This window comes from Kryptolebias marmoratus, linkage group LG23, assembly GCF_001649575.2.
Source record: "Kryptolebias marmoratus isolate JLee-2015 linkage group LG23, ASM164957v2, whole genome shotgun sequence".
Classification (NCBI taxonomy): Eukaryota; Metazoa; Chordata; class Actinopteri; order Cyprinodontiformes; family Rivulidae; genus Kryptolebias; species Kryptolebias marmoratus.
This window is the reverse complement of record NC_051452.1, coordinates 3,764,118-3,787,166: the sequence shown is the minus strand read 5'-3', so window position 1 is coordinate 3,787,166 and position 23,049 is coordinate 3,764,118. Positions and strand designations below refer to the sequence as shown.

Here is a 23,049-nt window from a genome sequence, read left to right as displayed (position 1 = left end):
CCCCCCCCCCCCGCTGCGCTGTCCTTCGCTCCATTTGTCTTCTATTCTTAGGGACGCTCGTCTCTCCTTGATCGCTCGTCCTCCGGTCCGGTTTAATCTGATTCGTTCCCGTCTTGCACACCCGGTGAGATCGTGCTCCTCGGAGGCGCGCAGGATAATCCCGATAAACGGCGGCAGCTGAACTCACGCCGGAGCGAGGGGAAAAGTGGACATGTCGTTCATTTCGCCTCAGGGCTCGTTCCTGGTTGTTTGTCTGCACGTTTCGCAGTGGAAAGCTCGCCGCCACCCAACGTGTGGCGCAGCGGCATGCAGGAAGCTGCAGACAAACAGGAAGACGAAGCTCTGAACAGTGGCACTGGGTCGGTTTGTAAATTTAGATTGGTCATTTGCAGGAACAATGGGCGGAAACTGGGCGTGCACTAATGGGGGCAAATTCTCTCACTGAGCAGAAAATGTCTGGATCACTGTCGTCCTGAAACTTAATTCCTAAAAGTTTCAGCCGATGCTGTTTTATAAACCTTCACATCGTTATTTAGGAGCACAAAAAGCCTTTCGGTGCATTCTGGAGCCCTTCCTGTAGGAATATTTATCCTATAATAACAAAGCAAAGCTGGCAGCAGCGTAAAGGGCTGTTCCTCCTCCATCTACCTCCATGTCTCCGGTTTGTCTCCACCCACTGTCCCCCACCAACCTCAGGACATGGAGGAACAAGATGTTTGTCCAAACTCACTTGAGAGAAACTCTCGCTGTCCTCCAGGAATGCTGTTCGCAGGTCGTCCCCAGCGGGATATTACCTGCTTCCAGTCGACGTCGGCACACTTCCTGTCTGACATGTTGGAGGACAAACGTCTGTCCTGCTGTAAGCTGTGGAAACTGGGGACGAGCTTTTACCGTTAGCCGGCTGTTATCTTTAACCAGGAAGAGGAAACGGCAGAATTATCCAAACAAAGACGACCAATAAAAACACGTCAGCTTGTCTCGTTTCTTCACCGTCGTCACTTTGGACTTTTATTTCTTCAAAGAGCTTCATACAAAATGTGAATCACTGTTCGTAACTTTTCTACAGAACCCAACGTTTCCCTGGTTTCTTGATACACTTTCAGTCCGTCCCATTAAACCAATCGGCACACGGGAAAAGCTGCTCCGACGGTATCTGTGACCCCCAGACGGCTGAAGGAATAACATCGGGTTAATCCGGAGCCGTGGGTTTAAAGAAACATACGGCGGTCTCTTCGTTGACCTCGGGAGTCTCAACAGTCTGGATGTGAACGTGAAGCATCTTTTCCCCTGATAATAATCTCACCTCCAGGTTCCCCCTCTGTTCCTGTAACTGTGTCGACCAACAAACACCTGGTGGAAGTGGAGGAGTTCTCAGGTAAAACCCCAGAGAAACGCTTGGATTAGTTAAAATGCCTCTGTGAGAAACACCTCCTCACTGGTCGTCTGTTTTCAGATGCAGAGCTGTCGTGCATCTTCCACACAGAGAAGGACCCGAACCCTCGCATCGAGTGGAAGAAGAGGGGGAGAGACGTCTCCTTTGTGTTCTACGGCGAACAGTTCAAAGGTGAGAAAACGAGCCGTTAGAAAGCAGGAGGAACGGATCAGATGAGGCGTTTCCTCTCCTCGCTCTCTCTTCTTAGCGATTGAGGAGGCGTGAAATTAATCGACTCGCTAACGAACGCAGACGGCGTCACTCTGACCGCTCCTCAGCTGGAGGAAGTTTCAAATGTGACATGAATGGTTGTTGCTTTTATGGTTTGGTCCTGAAATCAACCAGTTTTATTGTTCTGTGGTCAGTTCAGACTCGTGTTTTAGCTCATTGTTTGGTGGATAAATGAATCCAAAACACGTTTATTAGTTTATGTTAACAGCTCCTACATTTGAAAGGGTTCCAGGATAGAGGATTTCTTGTTGATTTGATCCGAGCACTCAGCAGCTTTAGCCTTCAGCAAGACGAGACCTTTCCTTCCCCCGACCTTCTGCTCTGCCTCAGGTTCCTTTGAGGGCCGAGCCACCATCGAAGGGGCCACGGTGAGGCTGCGCCGGGTCACCCAGGAGGACGCCGGCGAGTACCGCTGCGAGGTCAGCGCTCCTCTCGACCCCGTCAACCTGGGGGAGACCAACGTCACGCTCAGAGTCCTGGGTAAGGCCGAGGGGAGGAGCTCCAAGCGTTGGGAGCCGTGTTCCGCCGAGTCCCGCTCATGCGTGCTCACCTTGTCGCTCAGTGCCGCCACACACCCCGTCCTGTGAAATCCCCGCCTCGGCCGTGACGGGCTCCGTGGTGCAGCTGCGCTGTCGGGACCAACAGAGCATCCCGCCCGCGACGTACTCCTGGTTCAAGGACAACAAGCGGATCGGCTCGCCCCGCCACGCTAACGCCACGTATCTGATCAGCTCCCACACGGGAATACTGGTGAGACTTTAACTCACGGAGTCTTTGCCGCTGTATCCGGCTGAAGGGGGTTCAGGTTTCTGTTGTGACCCCCTCCAGGAGTTTAAATCTGTGGTCAAAGAGGACACCGGCCACTACAGCTGCCTGGCGTCCAACGGAGTGGGCCGGCCCAAGATGTGTGAGGGGAAGCACATGACAGTAGGTGTGTTTGTTTCCACTTCTGTAGGAAGCAGCTTTACTCTGCTTTATTAATAACTGAGTTAGAGGCGGAGCCAAGTTATAAACATGCAACAGATTTATTACGCCCCATTCTGGCGTTTCAGAGGATGTAAACATCACGGCGGTGGTGGCAGTCGTGGTGGTGGTCCTCCTGCTCGCCGTTGTCTGCGGCTGCGGCGGGCTCCTCCTACACCGGAACGGCTTCCTGCCCCGTAAGTCGGACATACAGTCGATGAACATTTACCCTCCCATCGTGACTGACGGCGAGTCTGTTTTTTCTCCTCCTCTTCCTCGGCTCATCTGTCGGCAGGACACAGAGGAAGGTAAGAGCGCTGATCGGATTAACCTTGATGTGTTCAGAGTTGGCGTTTGTTGTCTGCGTGCTGAGTCAGGTCTGCGCCGGCTCGTGCTTATTTAGACGGGAGGGAAAGTTTTACGCCAAAAAACGTTTGAAGCCAAATTGGAAGGAGGAGAAACAATCTGGGCCGAGTAATTATTCCATAATTACTCAGTAAAGGAGGACGATATTGGCAGCAGCAACGACTGCAGGCAATTAAACTGATTGGACGGGTAATTTGAGATGGATCGCTAAAAGATGAGGCTTTGGGTTTAGCAGCAAACGTGGCTGCTCCTCTGAAGCTCTTTGTCTGGGTTAAAGTCTGAAGCTTATCCCGCTGATCTAACTGGAGCTGTCAGTGTCAACTTCCTATTTATAGAACGGGCTTCTTCACAAAGACTCAAAGACAATGTGACAGGATTTCTGATAGCAGGAAGACGTAGTTCTTCAGCTTCGAACCTTAATGCTGCTGCACCTTCTAGGCTTTGGATCATTTAGGTCATAATTAAGCTAACGGCTCGTCCCAGTTTCCACATGGTTATAACTGTGTTAAAATACTCAAACAGCAACGCTGCTGCATGTGATTGGCTGCATGACTTTATTACATCATTCATAAAGGTGAGAGCCTGGAACCTGTCAGTCATTTCAAAGGGTGTCTTTAAAGTTGTGTAGAAGGACTAATGCTTGAACAAACTGGGGCCTTGTGTTTGCAGTTTGGATGGCGTCGTCTCAGCTGTGTGACGCCACGACTCCCAGCAGATCAGGGCTTTTAATGCTGCGGACGGCGGGTGAGTCCGCGTAGATGTTAGCATGATGTTAGCAGCTGCTCTACTCGCCCGAGCCAAGAGGAAAAGAGTCCAGTCATTAGTCATGGAGGAAGAGCCGAATCAGTTCCTGTTTACCGTTTTTCAGGCTCGTGACCGAACGCTACATTAGCTCGAACTCCTGGAGGACTGAGTTGTTTTATAAGCCTGGCTGATAAGGTACTAACTCTCCCTGCTGAAGACATTTCCCGTCCATGAAGCTGGATTCTTAATGCTGCTGTTTGTTCTAATCCTGGTGGGAAACAAGAAAATTTAAGGAGAACTCGGGCTTAACCCGGTGAATTTAACGTGAACCGGCCGTTAGCTTAATTCTGACCAAATTGTTGAGCTAACGGCGAGTCGCTTTCTGCTCTTCTGTCTATTTCACCAGGGCTATAAAGTCTCCAATCCTGGTCCTCAGGGCCTCCATCCTGCAGGTTTTACTTGTTCCTCTGCTCCAACACACCTGATCTGAATCAGGTGTGTTGGAGCAGGAAACAGGTAAAACCTGCAGGATGGAGACCCTGAGGACCAGGGTTGGACACCCCTGGTCTTGACCCTGCTCAGACTAATGCAGTTTAAAGCTTCCTGGACGGGAAGCAAAATGTCTTCTGGACTTTCTACAGGGAGGTCACAGACGGGGGGACGTCCCTAATGGACACTTATCACTCTGGCATGTGGTGCCAGAGTGATAAGTGTCCAAAAGACAAAAGACTGTTTGGAGTTTTATTGTCGGTTCGCTCTGTGAACAATCTGGGATTCACACAGAGACACTTGTTTTGTTTTAAGACAGTGGTGTCCAGTGCTGGTCCTGGAGGACCGTTATCCTGCAGGTTCTTATTGTCTCTCTCCTTCAACACGCCTGATGTGAATGAACAGGTGATTAACGGGCTGCTGGAGGGGGAAGTCAGCCATGTTGGAGCAGAGGAACAACAAAAACATGCAGGAGAGGGACGCTCCAAGACCCCCCAGGATCATTCATCATGTGTACGTCCGTCAGGCCTCCAACCCCTGCAAAGCTTTTCTAATTTAATAAAGAAATGTCAAACTGAAGCTGTGTGGGAAACAGGAGCCCTCTGAAATGACTGACACCCCAGGAGTCGGCCTCATGAATGATTTAGTCCTCCAGCATGGTGTGCAGTCCCGAGTCGACTCCGGTCCTCTTAAAGCCCCCGCCCGCCCGTCCTTCCCCACAGGTCATTTTGGATCTCCCAGTGTCACGGTGCAGCCCACATCAGCAGCCAAACCCTGCACAGAACCGAGGACACGTGAGTGAGACAGAAGAGCAGGAAGTAGTCCCCACCCAGGTCTGAAATAACAGGATAAAGGGTTAATTACTGACCTACATTAAAAGAAACTCTGAACTGAAGCGTCCTTGTTTTTACTTCAACTTTACAGATTCAGGTGGAATTATTAATAATAATAAAAAATACATTTCTGTTGTTCATTATTTAAAGAGACGACGTCTCAGTCTGGAGTAGTCAGTGTCTTACCTGCAGGAGTTACATCGTCTGAAACACATCCAGTGATTATTTTCATTAAAGACAACAGTTCAGACACTTTTAGCAACAAAATGTTTGATCCATCAGAAATAAGCGGTTTTAGAATTAAACTGCAAACAAAAAGACCAGATTATTTTCACATATTTCACTCAGACCTGTGTCGCTGTAATTTCTAAAACAAACGTGCCCAACCGTCCTCGATCTAGTTTCCACGAGTCAAGACACGTAGACGACTTCGACAAGTCTCCAAATTGTCCAAAAGACAAAAACATTTCACAAAACCTGCTGCAGCTTCTTTAACGGCTCCTAAAGTTCAAGTCCAACCAGAGTGGCCTGCTGCCATCTTAGGACTCGTGTCGCTTCATCTACGACGAGTCAGACCGACAAACGGCAAAAATTAAACTCCTACACTTTCGCAGGACTCTGATTCTTCAGTTCGTGTTGCTCCTGATTAATTACCGTATTTTCCGGATTATAAAGGCACATTACGCGAAACAAAACACCAAAATTGGAGAATGCCGAGCCTTAAAGCTGCCAGAGTCGGACTAAAACACCACAAATTCTTACATATAAAAGGTGCTACGGATTATTAAGGCCCACTGTCATTTTATGAGACAATTAAAGGCTTTTAAGTTCTCCTTATAGTCCTGAAAATACAGTAATTAACATGTCCAGTTCACCTAAATTCACGCGGTGACAAACAGCTGCTGATATCTCACTCTGTCACACCATTGTGACGTTTTTTTTGCCTAAAAAAACAAAAACTATCCAACAAAGTCTGGATATTGGACTCCTTTATCTCTGATAAGGTGCAAATAATCCTGAAATACAAAATAAATTCTGTCCTGGTCCCACTCAGACCAGCCGTCTGTTGTGTTGTGATGATGGGGGAGGACACTCACCACAGCTTTGTCTTTCAGGTCCAACGTCAACTACGTCCCTCCACCTGAAGAGGTAAAAGTTGTTTTAAAGTATCGGTTCAAACTCAGGTGTTAAACAGAGACATCAGTGTTTAAATTGATTATTTTTCTCACCCTCGTTTCTTCCTCAGCCCCAGGACTTCAAACACACGCAGTCGTTCATGCTCTGAGAAGCTGGCCTTTTCCTCCGGCGCCCCCTGCTGGTCAGACCATGGAACTGAGCCGTTCTTTTGATTTATTTGACCAAAGACTCGTGTTTCTCGGTGACCTTTTCTGAGGGGGGAGTTCTTCCAGAAGCCATAGTGAAAAGCATTAAATGCAGTTTACCTCAATCAGTATTTTGTCTCCTGTCTCAGGCCCAAAACATCGATAAAAACAAATCATCTTAGTAACAAATTAAATTCTGAGACCAACCCCCGTTCCATCCTGATGTGCCTGCATGGTCTTCTTTTTGGTTTTATAAATATATACATATATCTACAGTATACCTTGTGCCTTTTTTAATTTCTCATTTATCTCTGGATCACTTTTTTGTAAAAGAACTTGCCTTACTTTTCTGTCTTTATAAATATATTCTCGTGCCACAGTTTATGAAATGAAGTGTTTGGGTTTTTTCTTTTGGATGACTTGTTCAGAGTTTTATTTGAACTGTGTATCAGTAATAATAAAAGGTTTTTTTCTATCTAATTTGTGCAGGACTTTGTAATAACTAGTATCAGTGAGCGGGTTGTCCGTTAGTAGAATTCTGGATTAAACGGTTTCACGGACGTTAAGAAGGTAATTAAAATATGTTAAAGCATTTTAATGCTACACAATAAAAGCACACCTGAAGCTAACTGCGTTGAATGAATCGCCGTGGTAACATAACTCCTACTGCTTCGAGGATAGTTTTAAGTCACTTTAATGAACGCCACGACCCTTTTCTGGGAGAAAACTATTCAGGCCTCTGCTCATCGAGATGAACTAATCATCCACAGATATGAGCGCCTCCACATCCACCCGGGGCAGCGGCTCCGAGTTCGCCTGGAAAAACGTTCGGGATAAATCAACTCTCTTTTAAATTCACGGGCGATACGGAAGGAGGGGAAATCGGCACATCGGTGGTGGGAGGTTGATGGTTTGGGCTTCGCTTTGCAGCCGACCTTAAACAACTCGGCTCGGTAGAACCGCAGGAGTTTAAACTTTCGCTGCTAAAAAAGGTGATTCTAGAAGCTGGCCTCAGTTTTTACACGTCGTTTGCAAAGAAAAACCTAAAAAGACGATCATCTGAAACCGACAGCTTAGAGTTAAAAGAGGGAGGATGCACGTTTAACGCCACATAAAGAGGGAAATACTGAAGAGCAGAACCGCGCAGCGTCGGACCGGTTTCCTGTCTGATCGGTTCCGGTCGGGACCTTTTTATGAACCGCAGTCGGGTCGTTCCGATGCTATTTTGAGCTTCAAAGACTCATCCTGGAGAGCGTCTCTGACCTTGTCATCGCGGAGACTAATTCGGCGTGACAGACGGTTTGTATCCAGGTCAACCGACATTTGGCTCGCCGCCGTTCAGAGGTTCGGGTAGAAAAAGATGAATAAGAATCATCTGAACGTTCGTTTGTGTCCGTCGCCTCAAAACGGAGGCTGCAGATATTTAAATGTTGTTACAGAGTATGAGCTTTAAAAACCTGTTTTATTTCATTCGAAGCACCATCTACAACCAGTAGGACATCGCTCATTCCCTTCCCACAGAGACGCACTTTAAAAATGGTGGAAGGTATCCGTGTGCACGCCTTCTTTAAATAAACTCCAACCCTTCGGGGAATTTACCGCTTGGCTACGGATTTAAAGCCAGGTTTTGGAGCTGGAATGACGGCCAGAACGCCGGTTTAATCCTGCCTGAATTTTTTTATTAAATACAACATATTCGTGACGTGTAGGAGATGAGCAACATGGACGTCCTTCACTTCGGGACCTCGTCGAGCTTCGGCTCTGCAGAGAGAAGAAAGACTGAATTATTCATGCTGTTGTACAAAATTAATTCAGAAAAGCCACAACATCTTTGAAAAAAAGAGCAGAAGCTCGGAAACAAAAAGCCTCGCAAGTCGTCTTTTCTTTTTCTTTCCTTCCCCTTCTTCTGTCACCGTCTTTGCTATTTTTAGGCCCGTGTGACAGCGCATCTGTATTCATGAGTCGGAGCTGTAAACTGTCAAAGCAGAAACGTCCCGTCGTTACACCAGCACTGCGGCTATTAGCGCTTTTATTGCGTGAAACTAAGTGTGCATAAACTGCTGGCTGCACAATATTTACCCTCCGGGGACACAATAAAGCACTTTCCTAAATTGGATTCATAAATCAGGACCGTCTGCGACGAAGGAACTCTGGCCCAAGCTTCCATATTTTAACCGTTTCATAAATAACTTCGACCTAAACGATAAAATCACAGCGTCTGTCCTTCGGCAAGCCGAGCGTCTTTAAAAAACAGCTTTTTGTAGAAAACAAACTCAAACTGACCTGTGAATTTGATGTCGGGGAACTGGTTGAGGTCTCCGCCGCCGTAAAGCCTCTGCAGTTTGGTCATTTCCTGGGCGAGGTTCTTCTGGTAGGCGGGGCCTGCGTCCACGATGCCGCCGCCGGTCCTGAGGGAGCCGAGGCACCAAAGCAACGGTCAAGACGCGAGAACGCGGCGGGGCGACAAGGGGGGCAGGGCCCCGAGGGGTGCACTACGAAAAGGGGTCGACTAAATCTGCAGAGGTCACCGTCGTCTGACCTTCAGAGACGCCGCTTCTGCACAGAAGGTCTCGCATCACAGCGGTTCATTTCTGTCCAATTTAGAACCAATATGGCCGCTCGATGCCTCACTTAAATGTTGATTTGTTTTTCTTCAGCCCTGAACCTAAAGAGTCCTTTCCCGTCTCTCCATGTGTCAGTTCCTTTAACAAGCAGCATTTTAAATCAGATCATCTTTCAGTGTTTTTGGTTCATATTAAGCCTAAATCTGTTTCTGTAAAGCACTTTGTGATTTTAGCTATGAAAGGTGAGATATAAACAAAATACAGCAGGTCACATTTAAAAAGGTAGTTTCCTCCAGTAGCTGTAAAGATATTTAAATATGTGAGTCTGAAATCGAAGCGCTCGAGTCACGTGACTGACCTGCTTTAGGCCGCGGGGGTAAGTCGTTCAGGCGAAGATGTGGATCTGCAGCTAAACGCAAAGAAAGCTAAAACGAGCGAGACGACGGTCAGGAATAAATGTTCTGATCGGGACCGAGCAGGACGGTGAAGCGGCTTAGTTTGGGTCCCCCCCCCCTCCTCGACTCGATCACTGCTTTATGTTGACAGAATCCAGCCTTTAAAGCTGGATTTATCCTCCGTAGGTGAAGAAATCTGCTCTCAGGGATGCAGCCGCGTGACGTCCAGGCAGAACGTTTCCCCTCCCATCACGGCGCCAACTACTGTCTGATTGGTTAGAAGTCGTTCAGCCTCAGTTGGCCGCGGCCGTTAGAAAATACAGCCGTCTTTACGACCGTTCCAGCAAATCTTCTAAATCTGAACTTCGTGGAAGGAGATGTCAGTTATTGTTGAGCAGCGACACGGGTGGATCTCTGTAGCTGCGCTGTTCGCCTCGGACACGCCCCCGTCGCCTGCTCGTTGTTCCGCGCCGTCTCAGCCAGTAAGAGCTACAAGCAGCTTTTCACGCGGTTTAAAACTTGTGTCGGATGCCCAGAAATCCAAACTGAGTCTAAACGCACAGCTGCTGCCGCTCATCGCTTCCCTTCAAGGCTCTCAGGCTGAAGCAGCATCGCAGCTCTCCAGCTGTTCTCCATGACAAACAGCTGGAGGAGAAGCTGAAGCTAAAGTCCATCTTCTGAGGATAGAAAACGTCTCGCTGCTGCCAGATTTTTGTCCATTCGGGACTACGGAGAAATAATTTATACGCACCATCTTCCCACTGCTTGCAGATTCTGTCATTTGCAAAACTTTATTTATTTAGAAACCCATCTTGGGTTTACTTCCCTCTTATCTCACTTCCTATATTGTTAAGTCATTCTGTGTGTCTGATGATTTATTTTATTAACTGTACAGACTTCAGACTGGAGAAAGACTAGAAGTTAACGGAGTCGTTTTTAAGACCCGTCTTAAATAAATGCAGCATCTGTTTGTAAATGTTTTAATTAATTTGGTATTTCTTGGTTTTCTGGGTGTTTTATCTCTCGCTTGTTTTCTTTTATTCCTGCCGTTTACTGTGTTGGGACAACTGTGCAGTCATTCTTTTTTAATCTCAACGAGTTAAATGAAATAAAAACAGCAAACGTACGGGGACGGGCGCTGAAGGACGAAGGAGGGCTTTCCTGGAGGTTCAAGCGTCTCGTTGACCAGAGTTTAAATCAGCCTTTACCTTTGAGGTTGTTTCATATTAATATACAACTTCAATTAAAGTTGTGTTCACTGAATAATCTGTGACGATAACTTCACTGATCCCACTAAAAATAAGCCCGTTTTACATCTTTAAATGAAAATATGGTTCCTACTCTGTTACGTTTTCTCCTAAATACACTGAAAACGGTGCAGGTTTACAAGCATTTCTGAACGTTTAACACATCCCTTCTGGTTAGAGTCGCGCAGACTGTTAAATGAAAACTTGTTTTATGTCAAAAAGTATAAAAATTGACGAATTAAATGCTAAAAAAAAAAAAATCAGATCAGTAAATAACTTTCTGCTTTGTGGTTAAATTTGGCAAATAAAATGTCAACATCTGATTAAATCTAACCGTCTTAAAGTGGTGATTAGGTTGATGATTTTGAGTTTTTGTTTCTGATATTTTTTAACATCAACCAAAGACTTTTAAAGCAGGGGGGTCAAACTCCAGGCCTCCAGGCTCTGCTGTTCTGGGAGTTTTAGGTTTTTCTGCTCCAACACGTCTGATTCAAACAGTTTAATCACTTCTTCACCAAATCATCAGGTTCTCCAGGAGCATGGCAACAAGTCATCCATTTAAACCAGGAGTTTTAAAGCAGGAACACGTCTAAATCATGCAGGAAAGCGGCCCCCCCGAGTTTGACACCCCTGGATTACAGTGACAACATTCGACACAGCTGCAGATTTTATATCTTTGATGACCGTTTAGAGCTTAATCTGACACTTTGGACTCAACCTGGTCCGGAACGGGTTTAAACAGAACCACTGAAACCTTTCCCCCTCACTTCATAGAACACCCCCCAGAACTTTAAGTACGAGGATTTAAATGTAAACATTTTCTCCTTATAGGGTATTTCATGCGGGTAAAGGAAAAGGAGTTGAGTATTGTCGACTGACTTGCTCTTGTTGTTGTAGTCCCGGATCTTATCCAGGAACAGCTTCTGGACGGGGTCGAGCTCCTTGGCCTTGTTGAAGACGATGGCGGACATGCCGACGTTCCTGCGCAGGGTCAGGCTGGCGGCGGAGCGCAGCGCCGAGGACAACCGGAACAGCCGATGAAGCGCCATCTGAAAGGAGAGGAAACGCGCCGTGAGATGAGCTGCGACACACGAGACATCCACGATCATTTTCACACTCGATCGTGATCGGCTGACGGCATCGTAGCGACGTATGCAGGCACGTTTTTTGGTTCTCGGACAAATGAAAAGCCAAAGAAACCACAGAGATCCGTCAAAAATGAAGTAAAATGTGTTGAAGTCAAAACCGCTCAGATCACAATTAAAAAAGGTGTCAAATTAATACACTTTGTATGAAATGTACGCCCTTTAGGAGTAACGATTTACCCAAATCCTGAGCCTAAATTCAGCTAAACTTAAGTATTTCCAATCTACACATCTTTACTCTCTTGTCCTTTGTTTTAGTTGCCTTTTTGTAGCTTTTAATGTCTACTTTTCAAAGTTATTCTCTTACTTTCCCTTATTTTCAAAAGGCTTGCATATTTAGAATAAGCTAATTAACATTAAGTGCAACTTAAAGCATCTACTAAAGCATAACGTAGTGTGCCTATAGGTTTATTATTATTTTTAATGCAACAAAATATATTAAAAAAACTAAAAAATACCAGTTTTGTTTGGAGATTCACTTCAATAATCCAAAGTGGTCAAAATGAGCCAAACCTCCAACATTTGCTCACTCTGATTATTACTTAGTTTAGAGGGTCTGTTAATGATATTCCCAAATGTGAACAATAAGAAATAATTCAAGTTAAAGTACAAGTTTTAACTCGCCAAACAAATGAGTCGCAAGGACGTTCAGCTAGCTTACTTTAGCATTAGCAGCAGCTAGCACGCAGCAGCTAGCACCTTCAATGCTAACTACTTTTAAGAGTTTAGAACCGATGCAAATAAAACACTATATTTTTACTTTAAATAATATTATCACGGTGGCATTATGCTATAAATGTTTATTATAGAACATATATTTTTCCCTAGCAAAGGCCAAATGTTAAACTCACGCCACACACAGCTGCTAACGCTTAATGTTAATTGAGTTGAAGCTAACGCTGCTAAACGTCACTTTCCTAATTTATCCCGCATAACTTTGAATTTGTGCTCCCGAAACTCGCAAAAAACAAAGACGTGCGTTTAATTAAAGCGTAAATAAGAGACAAGCATGATGAATTTGTGTATTTTGTTAGTTTTCCTATTGAGCTGCACTCACCTTGGGTTTGACACTCGCAGCTAATGAGCTAATGTGAAGAACCGCGGTGGATTGTGGGTAACCGGAAGCGTGAAGCACGTCAAGGCTGCGCAGCGATATGCGCCTCTAAACATTACACTGAGTTTTATTAATATTTTAGGATAATTGTACATTTTATTAATCTATTTTATAAAAATAAATTTTTATTTAAGTCCCGCAACTTTATATCAAGAGAGATAGACACTCCTGTAAACGTTTACAGTAATTTTGAGTTTTTCTTTATAAATTGGCTGCCGTTTTCATTTATTTTTCAATTTAAGCACATAAAAATAATTTTAAACATAAAGAACCAGCCGATCAACAGTGTAAAGGCAACCAAGAGTAGCAGAGAGTTAAACTCTTAGGTAAAATTGATTAAAACTTGCAGATGCAGATGTTTATTTTAACACTCCTAAAACACAGGTTTAGTTTGAACTCACTCCTTCAATGAACATTTAAAATGATTAGGTTTTATCTGTTGTGGATGATTTCATGTATATGTACTGTATGAATTGTCTAAAGCTCCTTTTACCTTAAATAAAACTAAATAAAAAGTCTCTTTATTGCATGACAGGCAATCAGATGTGGAAAAAGGAAAACAAAGGACAAATCTTTTATATGTACATTCAAAACTTTATTATGGAATACAGTGTAGAAAGCGTTTTCTCAGTCAATGCAAATGGCCTGCACAGTATTACACAGTGGAAAACGAAAAATAAACCAATATACAGCCCACGGGAAAATAAAAATAAAATCCTGCTTTCTCTTCTACTCTACTGCCCTCTGTTGGGCTTCTATCGAGCACCCTCTGAAAACCACGCTCGCCCCCCCGCCGCCGCGGCCGCCAGGACCAACGTCCCACTTATCGCTTCCTCGAGGATTTAGACGCGCTGCTAACCGCGCGAGAGGCCTCACACCGTACGAGGACGGGATGGCAGAACGCCACCACCCCTGCTCCTCGCAGGAGGAGCAGCGAGGAGGCGGAGCAGCACGCCTGAAGGAAAAAGAAAGACGAAGGAGGAGAGGAGGAGGTGCAGGGAGAGAGGGGGGGTGAAAATATGTATATATACACAGACTGCCTTGGGTGGCTGGCTATCCATCCGGAACTGCAAGTCATTTCCTCTCCTCCTTCCTCCTTTTCCTCACACCTCAGCACTCCACCTATCTGATCCACAGAAAGCAAAATGACGACTAAAGTTAAAAAAAAAAGAAGAGACAGCTCAAAAACGGACAGAAAAACATGAACATGCAGAATTACTCCTCAAATCATCCTTTTTGTTTTTTTAACCTGCATCCCGACGACAAGCCGTTTATTTTTTTATTATTATTATTATTATTTTTCCCTCCCCAGAAAACGCAGCAACATAAGCAGAAATGATCAGGAGCAATTTTAACATCCGTTTTAATGAAAATATACAAAAAGATGAAGCCCGTCATGCAGCTTCAGGAAAGTGGTATGGCTGGAACAACAAAAAACAAACAAACTCCCCCAAAAAACAGAAAAAATAAACCGTGTTTCTGTTTCTTTACATGATATCAAAGCAGGGCCCGCTCGTCCAGATTCAGATTTGTTGCTCCATCCTTGTTTGAAGTCACGTGAGCACGAGAGGATGCTAAATGTACGATCTACATGTGAGAAAGGATCTCAGAGGGTTTTTTTTTTTTTTGCTTTTTTTCAAATCCAGTTGTCATTGTTGTCATGCACACTACAGAGGAACAGCTAAGACTTCAGCAACATTTCACATAATTTAAAAAAAAGAAAAAATACATGACTTTACATCGGTTGGTTGGTTGGTTTTTTTGTTTGTTTTCTGGCTTTTTTGCAAAAACAAAAGTGGAAATGATAGAGAGAAACTCTTTTCGTTAACATCTCCTGATATCCTTAAGAGCCTCGTGTGACCTAACACAGCCCAGCTGTTGTATGAAAATGATAGAGGAGGAGGAGGAGGAGGGAGAGGAAGCTCACTTTAACTCCAGTGTAGACCGTAGGGTGAACGCAGGCTTTTAACGCCGAGATGAAGAAGTGTGCTCGAAACTGATCAGAGGTCAGGTTCGCCCAGAAAGAAAAACCACACCTACAGCCGCCCTGAAGCCAAAAAATAAAAAAGAAAAGAAAAACCCAGCTTAACACTGGCCCTGAATCAGTGTGGGGGGGAAGGGGGAAATGGTTTTTGTTTTAGATTCGACACCCTGGGCGGGAAGCCTTTTCTCTCTGTACATCAGCAGGCCCAGACGGAGCAACATTGTAGAAACTCCTTTTAATTTAAAAAAAAAGAAAGAAAAAAGGCGTCTCTGCTACAATAAAGTGAACGAACGCGGTGCAAATTGGCCACAAGGTCCGCCCAGGCGAAAAAAGGAAAAACAAACCCTGACTAGTCGCTCCGAATGCTCGTAACTGACTATTTCAGTCACCCGGTGATCTCTACGCCGCGCTGCCTCCTGGAGACATGAGGCTGGTGGAGGGGGGAGGGAGGGGAGAGGGAGGTGATGGTGCGTTCATGTGTGTACACGTGATATTCTCCTCAGTTCTGCATCTGCTCGAAGAACTTGTAGGTCGGGTTCTCGTAGCCGTTCTGCTGCATCTTGGACAGGTGGCGCTCCTCGGGGGTGACGGCAGCATCCACCTGGAGGGGGGGGACGAGGGAGGGGGGGGGAGGTTAACCACAAAAAACCCAACACTCATACGGTCAGGATACACATGAAAACTCTTTTTAAAGCCTCATCAGAAACACTTAATTTGTCAAAAACAGACTTTTTTTTTATGGAAAGAACTAATGAAGGTTGGGAAATGAAACCTGCAGATAATTAAAAGGAGGAAACAGGAAATTATTTGCCAGAAAGGAATTACATTTTTTAAAATCTCCGTTTTAGACACTCGAACCAACAGGTCGGCCGTTTCTCACCTCGATGACTCCGTGGTGGATGGAGGTGTACTGCTTCTTCCTCAGCATCACCAGGGTGATGACGATCACCGTTGCTATGACGACGCCCCCGACCATCAGGCCGATGATGGCCCCCTTGTTGGAGCCGACGTCCTCCGCGAAGAAGACCTGCGGGAGGCGAGGAAGGGCAGATGGTCTTCAGGTGACCCGGTGAAAACAGAGCGGCTCCGACGCGACTCAGACTCGTCTAACGTCATTTAAAATAATCTTTCCTCACAAATTATTTATGCAGGGATTGTTCTTTGGAAACCTAAACTCGGAGTTTAGTTAAATTCTGACTTGAAGAGCAGATGAGAATAAATCCACGCAGGCGCTTTATTTTGAAGGAGTCAAGATGCTGTTTTCTTGCAGCTTTCAGCATAAAAACACACAGAAGCAAAGATGACTCTGCTCCAAACGGATAAAAACAAACAAACAAATAAATAAATATCAGTAAAAAGGCGTCAGATCTCCGGAGTTCAACTTTAAGAGAAGAAAACAATCGGAACAAATATGAAATCTAATTAAGACTCGCTCGCTGTAAATGTATGAGATGTGATCTGTAAAAACACGCAGAGATTAACGGATTAAAGCCTTAAAGTGGCAGGAAGAAGGTCTGTGGGATTTAGGGTTCTTGTTCTGGTCTGACAGCGGCGGAGGAGATAAGTGGCGGAGGAACGCCGCGGCGGAGGAACACCATGTTTGGCGCAGTGGCGGCGGCGGGCGGAGGCACACCGACACAGAAGCAAACCTTCGCCGCCATCAGAGGCCAGCAGCTTTTCGAGGGGAGCACAAAAGTGTGACGCGTTGCATTATTGCGGTTGTCTCTGTGGGCACTCGTCTCCATGGCGACAACCTTGGGAGTTTATCACGAGGACAAAGCGGAGACACGGATCCTCGTGGATGGAGGGGGAGGAGCTCCTGTGTTGGCGAAATTCCTTTTCCTTCGTCCTAACGAACCCGCGTGTATTTTTTTTTTAAACGAGTCTGACTATCTGCACCGCCTCAGCTCACGGCGGCGGCTCAGCTCGCGGCGGCGCCTGCGTGCGCCTTTACCAGCTTCTGGTGGTGAACTTCGTATTCGGTGCTCTGCCTTTCCTCCGTCTCCATCCGCAGCTCGGGAATCGCTTCCATCTTCATTCCGGTCACTAGCATGGAGGAGAGAGAACAGAGAATCTCCTTAACCGCAAAACAAATCTGAGCGCCGTGATGGAGGTCAAGTGGAGCCAAATTTGTGTTAAAAAAAAATAAAAACCTGAAGAGAAGCGAAACAGGATCCAGTCAGTTTGTGCTGATATATATGAGGAGTTTTACAGAAATGTGAAAATTAAACTTCATTAAGCAAGAAGAAACAAACAGAAATGCACGCTTTCAGGTATGATGAGAGGGGACGGCGCTGTAGCCGTTTAGGGTGAATAATGTCATGTGCAAGCTCGTTTATGCGTGGCGTCCATCTTGAAATGACTCCCTTTAACCTTTATAAAAGGGTGGGTTTATCAAACCATAAAACTTACGGCGATTAAAGTTAAGTTAACCACCAGAAGGTGCAGATTTAGGTATGAAACCCTGACGACGTGTCTGTATTTCTGCTTTAACGAGGAGCAAGGACAGTGTGACAGATCTAACCTGGTCGAGTGGAAACGCCGCCGTCCAGGTTGGGACGAGTCTCCATCAGCTCAACTGGTGAAAGAAGAAAACTGAATTCAAGAAAAGTTGAGACGTTTTTTGTTGTTTTTAAATGATGCAGTTAGTGCCCGACAAACAAACGTTACAGCGAAGTCAGGAGGTCGTTTTTGTTCGAGTAGCAGCTGGAAGGCTCGGGCCGGACGGCTTCTCTCAGGGGTTTGTGCCGAGTGTCGTGTGCAGCGGTGGAAATTAAACATTTTTTACCAGCCACTCAAATATTTTACCAGCCACTGTTTTTTGTTGCGACAAAAAGTAATTTCATATGATGATGGAGGTGGGTGGAAGCAGTTGTGGTGCCCTACAAGCTGAACAACACCTCTTTCTGGACACTGCATTGAAATAACTGGATTTTTCTTATTTTAAACCATTAAAAGATGCATATCTGTACATAAAATTCAGACAAGTGCATTTATTTCTGTGGAGTGTTTTTGAAGTATTTTTTTGTGCTTTTGTAAGTTTTTGTATGTAAGTTGTAATGTTTTTCAGACACTTGCTGCTTTTAATGCATAGATCTATTTGTGCTACCTGCTTATATTTAACAGGTAGGATATTCTGATGAAGGAAGGGATTTTTGTGGTTTTAGAAAGGTTTTCGTCGGGGATATAAATTGTTCCAATGCTATGCTAAGCATAACTCCTAAGCTTCCACTTCAGTATCCGATGATATTTAACATGAACACGAACCGCTGTAGTTTTCGGTTTGTAAACATGACGGTAGCAGTTTTTGACGGGTAGCACTGACCGTTAGACGTCTCTACGGTAGGAAAATCTGACGAGGAAGCACAGATCGTCACTGACCGACGTCATGACGTCATTGATTTAGTTGTTTAAGCCGGGGAGCTTTAATGGAGAAAATCCAGCCGTTTTTACGACTAATCCAGCCAAACCTGAGATTAAAGACAGACACAGGCGGCGCTTCGTGGCTGTGGTGGCCGGGAGGAAGTGCGCCAACAAATTTTGCAGAGACCAGACGGCGTGTCCCGTCTCAGTCGGGTTAATAAACACGTGTGGTCGCGGTGAGGGAAGCAAACATCTGTCCGAGGACAGGAAGAAACCCGTTTTAACGGCGCAGGAGGAGGGAGGAGCTTCCTGGGAGTTGGACGATGTAAGGTGTGCAGGAAAGCGAACGGCTCACGACCACGTGACCGCGACCCGACTTGGAGACGTCTCACGGAGCGTACCCTGGTTGAAGCTCTCGGGGTGGATGAAGCCGACTCCGGCCAGCGTGTCCTCCTGGGGCAGGAAGTCGGTCAGGCCGTCGCCCAGCTCCTGGTCGGGCATCAGGGCGTCGTTCCCGTAGCTCACCCTGACATCTGACTGCAGGTTGGCCAGCTGCTGGGCCATCTCGGCCTGCTCTCGCTGCAGGAGCTCTGCGGGGGGGGGGCAGGTCAGACAACCGGAGGAGACGAGACGTCTTTCACTTCACCGCGCTCAAATTAAAAACTCAGAGCAACTCATTTTAATTTGAATGTTTCAAGTTAAAGGATAGATGTTTCTTTTCCAGAGTTAGGCTAAAAAACCAGCATTCAGTCTTTTAGAGACGTCTGGTTTTGTTTTTAGGGAGCACAGAACGTGATGGTCCCTGAGACGGAGACGAAAACACTGATAAACTCAGAAACCCACAGAAACCTTGCAAACAGGAAGGGGATGCACACAGTTTCATCTGACTCCGGACAAAAAGAATTAGGCCAAAAGGCTCCAATGTCCTTATCGGGGAAAGAAAAAAAAGAAATAAATCTCAGGGCTGGAATTCAGAGCGTTTAATCCCTCTGTTGCACATAACACGATCCGGGGCAGGGAGTTTTCCACACCATCTACCTCATATTTAGGTCAGCAGCCACAGCCAGCTTTAGAGATTTACATTCGTAGCTACAAGGTGTGGTTTCTGCCTCTTAAAATGATTTATATAAGTGTTTTCCTCTGGCAGTTCACTGCAGTCCCAACGAGTTCCTCGTGTTTGTTACGCTCCTCTGCATCTGGTCTGAGTTAGCTGAGTTTTAAGAATAAATATCTTAAACTCCTGTTTTTGAGCCAGGTAAATCGGGATCCCCGCCCCCAAGTTAGACTCTAAACTCACCAACTTGGTCCTGGATGTCGTCGGCCACACCCGGCACTTTGTAGAGAAGTCCCAGAGACTGGTTCATGCGCTCCTCGATGACACGCAGGTGGGTGAGCACCTACGATCCAAACATTTAAAAAAAGGTTCAGAGAAGAAGAAGACGAGCCGCGCTGGTGTAGGAAACGGCGCCAGCGGTCACCTGAGGTCTGATCTGGGCGGCCTTCTTGGGGTCCACCATGCGGACGTGCTCGAAGTGTTTGAGGGTGTGCTGCCTGTCCTTCTGCTCGGCGCGGACGTACTTCTTCAGCAGGCTGAAGACGTGACGGGGCTGTGCAAGACGCGGTCAAGACTTATTTTATTTCTATACTTATTTTAAGGAAACAGAACCACAACAGTAACAAGAGCATCAAGACATTAAATGCAGAGCTCATCTTAGAGGCGATTGGGAATGATTTTCTGTGTCGTACCCTGGGCGGGTCCTGCTGCAGCGCGGTCAGGTAGCTCTCTAAAGCCAGGCGGCGGCGGTCGTTGAGCAGAGCCTCCACCCGGGCCATGTGGGTCTCCACCAGCTGCTGGCGCTCGCTGGCCGCCTCCTGCTCCAGCGCCTCCACCTTCTCCTGGAAGCGCTGCGGGCGCAAAGAAGAAAAAACAAAATAAAACTTATTAAAGCATCAAGCAGCACTGGGCTTTTAATCCCACAGGTCTTATAAGCAAACTGACAGGTTGAAACCGATCGGTCAGAATCCAGAGGAGTTCGATCGAATGTGGAGGCTAAAAAACGTCCAAAATGGGGTGAAAATTTGACATTTGATCCAAGATGGCCGACTTGCTGTTTGGTATAGAGCATTGATGCAGGAGGGTTTTCTGTAGGTCTTGGGGAGTTCTACAACTGTACCAAAAATCATGCTTCTGCGTTAAATTTGGGTCATTGTGGAGGGCATCTTGAAACTTTCCAGGGGGCGCCGTGGAGCAGTTTGTGGGGCGACTTTTTTGAAACCCTTAAAACGTAAATTTCACAAACAACTGGCGCATTTTTGGAATATGTTCAGGCCTCCAAATAGCCAGTTGATTTTATTAATAAAATTGCGAGGTTTCAAGCGTACGTCGCCATATTCCGTCGCTTATTTCCGCGCTCGCCTTACCTGAATGACGGCCTTCTTGTCGGCGCGTGGCAGATTTTTGGCTTCCCTCTCGGCTTCTTCCCACTCCTTCATCACCTGGAAGACAAGCAGGAGAGAAAACACTAATGACCCTCCAACCTTTTATATTTAAGCAAAATATTTTGAAAAACCTGAGCTAAACGTGTCAACGCCGGGGAGGTACCGCGTTTAAAACCTCAGTGCCGTTTCATTTAGGTTTAAATTGCATCCTTTGCAGAAAGGCGGTTGCACATCCTTCCCTCTCTGACTCACAGGACGGATTATTTTTAATTCCACTTTACCGAAGGTAATGACGGCAGCCTTTGGGGAGAAGTGGAGTGTGTGAAGTGAGACGATGCTGCGCCTGCAGCTACAAACAAACTTAACTGGAGCGGCGCACAGACTCGTGCAGAGGGCTATAAAAGGTTGGTAACTGGCGCCGAATTCCACAACCATCTGGATCTTTGACTAATGCCAACCCAACCAAAACAAAAATGGATAAAATTTAGATAATTTCACAGATATTGAGCTAATAATTCACATGCTAGGAGCCGAGAGTCACTAACAACACCGAGTCCAAGCGTTAACGGATCATGGGAGGTTATGACGGCCTTTGACCTCCGTACCTGAGACATTCTCTCGCGGTGTTTGGCTTCCAGGCTCTCCTTGGCTTTCTGGAAGTGAGCGTGCTCGTTTTCGTCGGCGGGCGTCTCCAGGTAGTGGTCCACCGCGTCGGAGGAGCTGGGCGTGGCTGTGGGCACTGCAACACAACATCGAGGAGAGAAGGGAGAAGATGAAAGCATTAAAAACGTCCGGCTCGGTTGATCTGAACGGGCTTCCTCGGCACACACAAACACAAAAAGCTCCAAACAGGTTAGTAGAGTTAGTGAGAAACAAGCTGGAAGCCAGGATTCCTCCTGCAGCGAACACAAATAGCTCTGACGACCCATAAGGCTTTGCAGGAAAAAAACTCTCGTTTATATAACCTCACCCAAAACCAAACTATTGACTCTGGAATTCATCCTTCTGGCTCAGATACGGCAAAGAAATAAATTGGATCAGTGATTGCGTGAAGGTTTAATCAGTGGAAAGTTGATTATCCCCCCCGTCAAACACGGCGGCGTGCTGCAGGCGTGAAGGTCGCACGTGGTGTGAAATCGGTTCGACGAGCACACGGCTGCGGGGATCGACTCTGCTTTGTTAGTTCAGGACGTGGGCAACCTTCGACAGGACCAGCTTGTCAGGAAATTACCTGGGGGGTAGTTGACGCCACAAAGACGCTTTTAAAGCAGCGACGTGAACCAAATCCACTCATCCAAAAAAGGTTAAAATCTAAAACAGCTGGACTTTTTTTCTGTAGCTGAAGACGTTTCGCTTCTCATCCGAGGAGCTTTCTCAGTTCAGAAATAGAGAGTGTGGAGTTGAGCTTTTAAAGCTGAGATGTGATGTAAGCTGGATTGCTTGCAGATTGTTCTCACTCTCCTAACAATAGAGGGTCATTAGGGTCCCCTCTGTTGATTGGAGTGAAACTGACTGGGGATCAGGCCTAAAGCTGGAATCTGAGACCTCCTCCTCTGTTTAATGTTGGTTAGGGTTAGGGTTACCGCCCTCTTGAACCATCTGTCTTCTCGGTCCAAAGGAGTGTCCCTTGTCCTTGAGGTGTAGGTGGACAGCTGAGTCCGGTCCAGAAGAGGTGGCTCTCCTGTGTTGAGCCATGCGTCTGTGGAGAGGTTGTTCGGTCTCTCCAATGTAGAGGTCTGACAAACAAGGACCCTAATGACCCTCTATTGTTAGGAGAGTGAGATCCATCTGCATGTGAATCCAGCTTACATCACATCTCAGCTTTAAAAGCTCAACTATTTCTGAACTGAGAAAGCTCCTCGAAACAGAACAGAAGTCCAGTTGTTTTTGTTTTTAACCTTTTTTTGGATTTGCTGTGGCCTGGATGACTGAGAATCTACACCAGCATTAATCCACTCATCGGTCGACTCAGACATTGAAGAGGCGGGAAGGGAGTCGTGGTTTTGGTGCTTTGCTTTAAATAAGGAGGCGAGTTAACGGGAGCTTTACTTCAAACTGAACTGTATGTGCTTCATCTCGGAAAAATCCTCTTTTGTTTTGTTGCCAAACTCCTCTGGTTGTTGAGCGAAATATAAAATAACAACGAGTGCTTTTAGCGAAGTAAAACCTTTCATTAACTGGACAAACGTTGGACGAACAGAACATTAGACTGAAACAACAACGTGACATTTACTCAAACGATAATTGATTCTTTTATGCGTTTTACATTTAAATAAACAAAATGTCAGCCGTTGATGGACCACACATGCAAACAGTGAGTGTATGCAGCCTTCTTGGGTCAAAATATTAAAAAAGTGGAAGATGGATTCATAATGGACTTTGTGAGGAGTGGGATAAACATTTACAAACATCCTGAGC

At 45.9% G+C, this 23,049-nt stretch overlaps 3 protein-coding genes across 5 annotated transcripts in view; 1 reads left to right on the top strand and 2 right to left on the bottom strand.

Moving 5' to 3' along the window:
* Positions 1–6,860, top strand: part of LOC108248773 (junctional adhesion molecule 2A) — a 10,321-nt gene extending 3,461 nt beyond the window's left edge. Inside the window, exons 2-11 of one of the 2 annotated variants that reach the window (XM_017437748.3) lie at positions 1,310–1,375; positions 1,454–1,564; positions 1,994–2,143; positions 2,226–2,413; positions 2,492–2,594; positions 2,716–2,823; positions 2,922–2,934; positions 4,948–5,019; positions 6,174–6,207; positions 6,305–6,860. In XM_017437748.3, the coding sequence (XP_017293237.1) occupies positions 1,310–1,375; positions 1,454–1,564; positions 1,994–2,143; positions 2,226–2,413; positions 2,492–2,594; positions 2,716–2,823; positions 2,922–2,934; positions 4,948–5,019; positions 6,174–6,207; positions 6,305–6,343 (884 nt within the window). In that variant the 3' untranslated portion in view covers positions 6,344–6,860. The remainder of the gene's footprint in view (positions 1–1,309; positions 1,376–1,453; positions 1,565–1,993; positions 2,144–2,225; positions 2,414–2,491; positions 2,595–2,715; positions 2,824–2,921; positions 2,935–4,947; positions 5,020–6,173; positions 6,208–6,304) is intronic. The other variant, XM_017437749.3, reaches the window with a different exon arrangement.
* Positions 6,861–8,037: 1,177 nt separating this feature from the next.
* Positions 8,038–12,902, bottom strand: atp5pf (ATP synthase peripheral stalk subunit F6). Its single transcript, XM_017437751.3, has 4 exons — positions 12,789–12,902; positions 11,466–11,635; positions 8,664–8,788; positions 8,038–8,141 (listed from the first exon to the last, which is right to left on the bottom strand). Exons 2-4 carry the CDS (start codon positions 11,633–11,635, stop codon positions 8,113–8,115), a joined length of 324 nt encoding a protein of 107 aa, XP_017293240.1. The 5' UTR covers positions 12,789–12,902; the 3' UTR covers positions 8,038–8,112.
* Positions 12,903–13,418: 516 nt separating this feature from the next.
* Positions 13,419–23,049, bottom strand: part of appa (amyloid beta (A4) precursor protein a) — a 31,048-nt gene continuing 21,417 nt past the window's right edge. For both annotated transcript variants that reach the window (XM_017437742.3, XM_017437743.3), the window contains 10 exons: positions 21,237–21,370; positions 20,614–20,688; positions 19,939–20,097; positions 19,671–19,799; positions 19,490–19,589; positions 18,594–18,782; positions 17,354–17,407; positions 16,784–16,875; positions 15,710–15,856; positions 13,419–15,430 (listed from right to left, as the gene is read on the bottom strand). In XM_017437742.3, coding sequence (XP_017293231.1) covers positions 15,329–15,430; positions 15,710–15,856; positions 16,784–16,875; positions 17,354–17,407; positions 18,594–18,782; positions 19,490–19,589; positions 19,671–19,799; positions 19,939–20,097; positions 20,614–20,688; positions 21,237–21,370 — 1,181 coding nt within the window. In that variant the 3' untranslated portion in view covers positions 13,419–15,328. The remainder of the gene's footprint in view (positions 15,431–15,709; positions 15,857–16,783; positions 16,876–17,353; positions 17,408–18,593; positions 18,783–19,489; positions 19,590–19,670; positions 19,800–19,938; positions 20,098–20,613; positions 20,689–21,236; positions 21,371–23,049) is intronic.